This window comes from Anneissia japonica, unplaced genomic scaffold, assembly GCF_011630105.1.
Source record: "Anneissia japonica isolate Jap-2015-1 unplaced genomic scaffold, ASM1163010v1 scaffold287756_len632865_cov181, whole genome shotgun sequence".
In the NCBI taxonomy this organism is placed as follows: domain Eukaryota; kingdom Metazoa; phylum Echinodermata; class Crinoidea; order Comatulida; family Comatulidae; genus Anneissia; species Anneissia japonica.
In genome coordinates this window covers 585,979-593,963 of record NW_022693589.1, presented here as the reverse complement: position 1 = coordinate 593,963, position 7,985 = coordinate 585,979, and the positions used below count along the sequence as shown (strand labels likewise).

At 34.4% G+C, this 7,985-nt stretch overlaps 1 protein-coding gene across 4 annotated transcripts in view; it reads right to left on the bottom strand.

The window, feature by feature from the left end:
- LOC117100836 (hemicentin-1-like) overlaps nt 1–7,552 on the bottom strand; it is a 9,123-nt gene extending 1,571 nt beyond the window's left edge. Inside the window, exons 1-6 of one of the 4 annotated variants that reach the window (XM_033240668.1) lie at nt 7,344–7,550; nt 5,135–5,271; nt 4,142–4,287; nt 3,251–3,515; nt 1,705–1,998; nt 860–952 (exon numbers count right to left, since the gene is read on the bottom strand). In XM_033240668.1, coding sequence (XP_033096559.1) covers nt 860–952; nt 1,705–1,998; nt 3,251–3,515; nt 4,142–4,287; nt 5,135–5,258 — 922 coding nt within the window. In that variant the 5' untranslated portion in view covers nt 5,259–5,271; nt 7,344–7,550. The other 3 variants (XM_033240665.1, XM_033240667.1, XM_033240669.1) reach the window with 3 other exon arrangements.
- Between the last annotated feature and the right edge of the window lie 433 nt (nt 7,553–7,985).

The following is a 7,985-nucleotide window of genomic DNA, read 5'->3' as shown; positions in this document are numbered from 1 at the left end:
TGGGTAAATCGTCACGTACGCTGACGGTTTATGGTCTGGTTGTTATGGTTTTTGTGACGTTCAGCGTGTAGGGACGCACGTGCGCCTAGAATGTCGATGCCAGAGTTATAACCTTTGATGTCCCGAGATGTGCGTCCTTTTGTTGAATTACCTTGATACAACAATGCCGTAGGGGTCAGCAATTTTTTTGTTTTCTAGACGCCCGAAAATAACCTCAATCAATTATTTCTTTTTCCTTCCTTATTATGGTTTTGGCAGACTAATCTAAAAGTCTTCCCTACAATAAATGCATTAATTATAATATAGCCTATAGCAATTTAATGCAGTTGTTTTTAATATGATGATATGATGATACTGTTACATATACATCAAAATATTACACAAGATAGAATGATGGTTTTTTTTTGTATACAGTGCTCTATATTACTGAATTAGTAGGACGGTGTTGTTAGGATTATTGTAATGGTGATTTGGGTAGAACGAGCGCAGGACTTGACGTGTGACTACACAAAAATATTATTAAGAATCAATAACAGCATACAGTATTGTACATCCATTTCTAAAAAATACTTGGAATAAAACAATCTTACATTTACAATTCTTAATTTCCCTCTATACACAGAAATTTAAAGACCACTTTTATTGCCAGGTCTTTAATTAGAGGGATTCTAAGTAGTGACTAAGGCTACCAAAGGTCCCGAAAGTGGTCTTTAATTGGAGGGAGACATGCTTATACTGTTATATAAATAAATGATTTCCTTGTTCACTTTTCAACATTTTAATGTTCACATGAATTTTAAACCAGCTGATACAACGAGAACCTGTTATTGAGTTTGTATTTTTGCATTCATGTACGAACCTCCATTGTAGCGAAAGTAACAACAAAATATAGACACCAAGACACCCGTGAGGAAACCTGTAATTACACACACGCAAAATTGCCAGATCCAAACTAAAAGTGAAAAGAAAACATAGTTTTGTTTTTATTATATTAGTACTATTTATAGCTTGGATAGGTACGGAAACTATTTTTACTTTGGACTCTATGTTGTATTTTTATAAGTAATTCTAAACTTGTATTTGTTATCCTATCTTCTGTACCATAATCATTATCATCGTGATCATCAACATAATCAATATCGTCATCGTTGTTGTCATTATCACAAACACCACGATGATGATAATGATTATGATCTTCATCATTATCATTATCACCATCACCATCGTAATTGAGTAAGGGACTGAAATTTCCGGCAATGGTAGTTTGCTCGAATTGTCTCGTCTTTCGGATGAGATGTTAAACCATTGGTTCCTTGTGTGCATAATAGACATTTATACAAAAAGAACTCATTATTAAAATGAGTAGATGCTTATTTACAACGGTAGGCGCGCGTGAAATGTCTTTGTTAATTTCAACTAGGACCATTACATTTACAATTGCATTACATTTTATCGTCATTGTATCTTTATCGTAATCCTCGTTTTTATCACAATTGTATAAAACCTGGTTTCTATAAAATCGTTGCCTGTGTAGCTCTCGGGAAGGCCCTCCGTGTCCGACCGAACAAATCGCCGAAACGTTGGCGATCTATAGTCTGTAACGATTTTATGGATGCTAGGCTTACGGCGCTACAAAAATAAATTGCAATATCATTAAGACTTATTATTTATAATTTATTAAGTACTGGTATAAATTAAACCTACCCTTTCGTCTGACTTCGACATGAGTACCCTCAGATTCGATAAAATCTACTTGATTAACAGCAATGCACTGATACATTCCAGCATCATTTTCTGATATATTGCTAATCCTTAAAACTGAGTGACGTCCATATTGTATGGCGTTTGATGCATTTTTATCAAGCGGAACACCGTCCTTTACCCAGCGTATTACAGGGTCTGGGTACCCTTCGCTGCCGCAGTACAACTCCATTAGTTTTCCTACATGTTGGTAGATATATTTTGGTGGTTGATTTGTAAGTATAGGTTTTTTAGCTTCTGAAAGAAAGAATTGCAAAACAAAAAAGTGAGAGACAGTCAACTGCCAAAGAAAAAAAAAGTTTTTGAAGGTTTGATGTGGGTTAAAAAAGAAATCACAGATCTAAAGTTGGGGTGGTGAATTATGACGCTGCTGCATTTGTCAATGCGGACATACCAAGAATGAGAAACTTAAAGATAAAGGATATCGACGCCAAATAAATAATATATTATGATGATGATGATGATGAGTATGATGATTATGACGATAATAATAATAATAATAATAATAATAATAATAATAATAATAATAATAATAATAATAATAATAATAATAATAATAATAATGTAAATGATGATGATAAGAACGATGAGGACGATGATGGTGATAATGGTGGGATAATGACGATGTATGTTTTAACAGACCTAACATTGGCATACCTCAGACCCTGAATAATAACTTTCCTAACAAATGAGTCGTTGTTATAATTAGTTTCTTTATTTAATTTACACTGTCCCCCAGGCGTACCCGAAATAGAGGTCTTTTAATAGCCTGGTTGTAAAACTGCTGAAATGAACTTTAGCGGGAAAAAAGTAAAGGAAAATTAATTTTTGGTTTTTCTGAATCAGCATACCCTATAGTGTCTCAGAAAAAAATCCCCTAGGGCTTGGGCAATTTTTTTTACGAGATGTCTTGATATGCAATACTCTATTTACTGGTCAGGTCATCAGAAATTTACCACTCGTTTTATGATAAAGACAAAACCATTATTTTTAAAGATAACACAAATTACTCTTATTCAGTTATCACAATCAATAGTAACGACCTGATAAAGACTTCTTTTAAATATGGTAAAAAACTAGTAACATTATTTGCCCAGTTCGGAAATTATCATGTATTAGCGAACAACGCGATGTGTCAGAGAGATATCAGTATCGTTTACAGTTTCAACAAGTAGATGTTATGACAGACGTGGACAATTGTCTGTTCACTTTAAACGTTCAATATTATCATCATTATAGTTATCATTATTACAATCATATCATTATTACAGTATCATTGTCATTATCGTTATAAAACACTGAAAACGTAGTACTTTAAATGTAGGAGAATATTTAATGAGAATAATAATATTTATCATTATCATAAGTTAGTTAAGTTAGCTGTTTCTTTTTTATTTTAACCTGTCAGTGGCGGTTGTTATCGCTGTTGGTTAGTACGAAATAAAATAAAAATAAAATAAGGTTGATGTAAAATATAACCCACTCTCACCATTTACAGATACACGAATGCTGCTATAGCCAGGTGTACGTGTATAATCTCTATCTTCTGTGTTTGCTACGCACGTGTATGTGTTTTCGTCACTACTGGTTGCGTTTGTGATATTGAAGGCTACCGCGCACTCGTCGGCATTGTAAGCACTTTGATTGTAGGCGAAGTACGTCCGTGGCGTGCGATCTGGAGCTTGTTCATCTTCGTAACATTGTCGTCCCATTGTGCCATTACACCACCACATACGGATAACATAATGAGGTTTCTTTTTATAAGAAATGTAATTAATTATAAGGGTTGAGTAAATTGTTGAAAATTAGGAAAAGCTGAAGCTGACATTAATCTTCTCAACAATTGTAAAATCTTCAATAATAATAATAATAATAATAATAATAATAATAATAATAATAATAATAATAATAATAATAATAACAATAACAATAATAATAATAATAATAATAATAATAGGCCTAATGTTGAACAAATAATAGGTCATGTAATAATCTCAATATACCGTAATGTACCGTATTATTTAATATACAAATGAAATATATCATATATCAGTAATATTTACTAGTACGGTACTACCAACTTTATAATATTCGCCAGCATTGACAGTTGCATCACAACTTTCCTGTCATCATTACAATCATCACTATCAATCATCGTCGTCGTCTTCTTGACTTCGTTAACATCGTCGTTGTTAACTTCCTAATGTATCATCCTCATCATCAGGAAAAAACATCATCAAAAACAATATCATTATCATAATGTTTATTATCACTCTTTCAGTATCCATCACTACCATCGTGATCGTCATCGGCATCGTCGTCGTCATCATCATCATCATCACCACCACCACCACCATCCTAGATGTTAGTAATGTCTCACCGGTCCAAGAATTTTTGAGACTCGACATTCAAAAAACGCATTTTCTCCCTTGACCAGTTGTATTTCGTCCTTATGCCTATTTATCGTTGGACACAGTGCTTTTTTCTGTTTAGTTGATGGACACAAGGTTGGTAAGTTTTGATTTTCTGTTGAATAAACTTGATAAATGGACAAACGTTTGAGATCAAGAAACATTTTACTTTCAAACTGCTTTTCAGAAATAAAGGTATACACAATAATACGATGAGGACTGTTCACAAACGGATGAGACAATGATTGGAAAATCAAAAATTGAGCTAATCAATAGATTACATTTTAAGCGTTAATTTGTCTTTAAATGGCTTTACTATAGATTTTGAGTGAAAATTTTAAGTGAAACCTAATTTTGAGAAGATTAGCTTAAAAGTTTAAATAATAAATAATAGCCTGGCGCAAACCCATAGGCCAAGTTACTTTGTAAGCGAGAGTGGTGTCTCAAAAGATTTAAACATCTTAACCGCCATCTTAGCTGCCACAATATTTATTTTGTCTTTTCACAATCCTGTGAATTTTTACACCGGTAGGCTGAATTAAAACGCATCAAATGCAATTGTTGAAAAAAACAACTAGCAGCTTCCACTCTTCTGAAATTTGAGCTGCGTGCGGATGCACACGTACCGTACGTCCCGGCTAGCTCGAGAACTTTCGCTCACTTGCGTAATAAAAATGTCAATTAATTATGTGCACCAAGCTGTAGTGTGCGCATGTGTAACTGGTCGTAGGACAGGGATCGCTAAAAGGACAAACGACAAGTTGCGAGGTGCAAAAGTCAAGTGGTTAAATAGCCATGTAGTGAATCAGTTTGAAAGCAACTTTGCATGTGCCGCCACTAAACTTTCGTGGTTTGTCTTTTTGGCGTTATATATTAATATTATAATACGCAACAACAGGGAACAATTAAAAATTTAACCGTTCCCTGGAAACACTCAAGTATCATATTACTATTTTTTTTACCTGATTCGACTCTATTATGTAGATCCACTTGTATTCTTATATCCGATTTGAATTCGTCCATTGTTGAAACGCTAACCAGATAAACCAGTAAAATCATCAACCTAATCTTCATGAACGATGTCATTTTATATAGAAATCTATTTGAACCAAGAAAATGGATAATGTATTTGTCAAAAAAAATTAGCAAGCTTTTTAATGACAATAATAAATTGTCCACACCTTGTGTTACTGACTCGATTAAAAATACAGCAATGGCTAGTTAGTTTATGGTTTAATTCATTAAAATATATAAGCTTTTTTAGACTGCATTACACACTTCGCTAAACACGCAAAAAAAACAAAAAAAAAACATACAATGGCAAAGTATATAGGGAATTTTTGTTGGGATTTCCAAAAACCTAACTTAAGGATCAGGAATTTTATTTGACAAAAATGCAAAATTTCCTTTGTAGTGGCCTACAAGGAAATTGCAATTGCACCTGTTGACACGTTCTCTCACTGGAATTTCTTCTGTTTCTTGTTGTGATTAGTGGCAAGTCAAATTGAATAAATGAAACAAGGGGCGACTGGGATTAATAGTTACCGGTCAATACAAATAAAAATATAACTAAACGAGGGGCGCTGGGGCCTGCGGAGGAGTGCTCGAATTTCGACATATCGGGTACGCCTTACAGGTTATGTAAAACGGTACCACGTCTGAGCAGTTCAAACGCAAATTTATATGGAAGCAGTTCAATATTATCTCGTTTTGTTCAATGTTTAATTATTTCAATTATAGTTCATTCTAAAAAGGGAGATAAGGCCTACCCCCAGAGTCACTTAAGTCCGTGAACGATTGAAGGTCAGGCTAATCTTGCGCTGTAGGCCTAAGTATAAGTAATACCAGTAATATAACAACTCCCTGGTAATACTTAAGATCTCATTGGTCAAGATGGACACATTTGAAGCTCAGTAGATTGTGGGAAACATTTTTACCATAAGTAAATTAACTAAATAGAAGGATACATCATTATACATCATCATTATAGGTTCGTATTCTTTTTTTCTCTCTCTTTGCACTTGGGCTGCGGGTGGACAATATTTTACCACGCGCTTTAAGTATTTCGCTATTACCATCAGGTTAAAGGTCGGACGAATCAAAGTCTAATTGAAGTGGTGAGGTAAGCACATAATATGCCGTCAAAGTTAAATAACACAATAGGTCATGCGTCAATGTCTAGGCCTATCTACAGTATATTTGCTTGTTAAAGGCAACGGATACTCCGATTAAATTAAGTCATTCCTGGTCAGTGACCTATTTGATTCAGTGAAATACTAAAAACATAGACTAAAAAAAAACCATCTATCACTATCCAGTAACAGACAAGAAAATAGAAAGAAATTGTTTTCTATTGTGTAGATAGTCTGTAGAAAGTGAAAGGGACAGTTGGCCCTTTATGGGTTTGGCCAATATGCAGAAGAGAACCAACCATTTTTTATCATGTAAATTGTGGTTGAATAAATAAATAAACGAAGTGAAATGAAAATGAAATGCCAAGTATGACTCAGAGTATCGCTTGGGTCTATTTAGATTTCCTTGATGTCAACTAACCGTATTATAAAATAATTGAAAAACAAAATACCGCACTTTTGCCGTTCTGGGTCCAACACCGAACTTAAAAATTGGACAAATTTATCCTATCTTGACGCGCTTAACTAAAATATGAATACAATGAAAATACTGACATCATTCTATTGTACTATACAAAAGGAATGAAATTCAAACGTATGACAGACAAAATAACATAGGCCTACGTGCCAATATTATTTTGATACCGACTGTTTGAAAGATTTACTGATCGTGTTTCATGACTGGGTATAGGATCTGTGAATTTAGGTACTGTATATTCTATCGCAACAGCATTGTTTGTTAATATGTACTGGGCTTCAAAAGCTGTCGTTTACACAGGCTAACGGAAGTAAAATGTCGTCTACAGAATCAGCCGACAAAGACAATGATACGTACAGATAATAGCTCGCTTTACTCCTCACCTGTGCCGGGTTTTTTTTCAGGCTTTGGCCCTATGTTAAAAATCTCTTTAATTAACCATTACAGTATGTGAAATGCTAATTTCAAAAGTAGGCTACATCACAATGATGTTATTTCAGTTGTACCATTTGTGGAAAACGAATAGGTCTACTGAACAAAAATGGAAGACATGTTACTTACCGTTCATCTAGTCATTCTACGAATGAATGGCGCCGCCTAAGAAAAAGGGGATTCCCCTTCTTTTTTCGTATCTGTAATGTCCGTATTTGTGCATTAGTTTCTTTTCAAATAACTAAGGAATTTTCATTGCAACATAAGTGTATAGCCTCGTTAAAGATTTCCAAATGACTCTTTGTTTAAAAAATATTAGGCCTACATCACTTACGAGCGTATAAGCCAGTTGTATGAAAGATAGGGCCTCTTGAGGTTTACATTTGCGGTTAGCATACTATATTTTCAGGTCTGTAAGTCTTAGTCAGGAGTGGCGCCCCTGTTGCCATTCTGATCGGATTTTCTCTACCGTTTTAAATTTATATTGTTTTGCATTATGTGGCCGTTTGCTGTTTTAATGGGTTTTTCCAATTTGCCTATTTAAATTTATATCATTATTAAAGAATCTCTATTGAGATCCAGCGGGCCGCCATTGATGCACGGTAGAGATTCCATCTTTAGATCTCCGATCTTGTTCACAAATTCACGGACTAGTGCTGTCTGTATGAACTTCGTAGGACGCGTTAAGAATAAACAAATACTCTCTGTATCTAGAACCGAGACGCATAACTTGTGTTCCACTATTTGCATTCACACCTGGGCTGTGTGGGT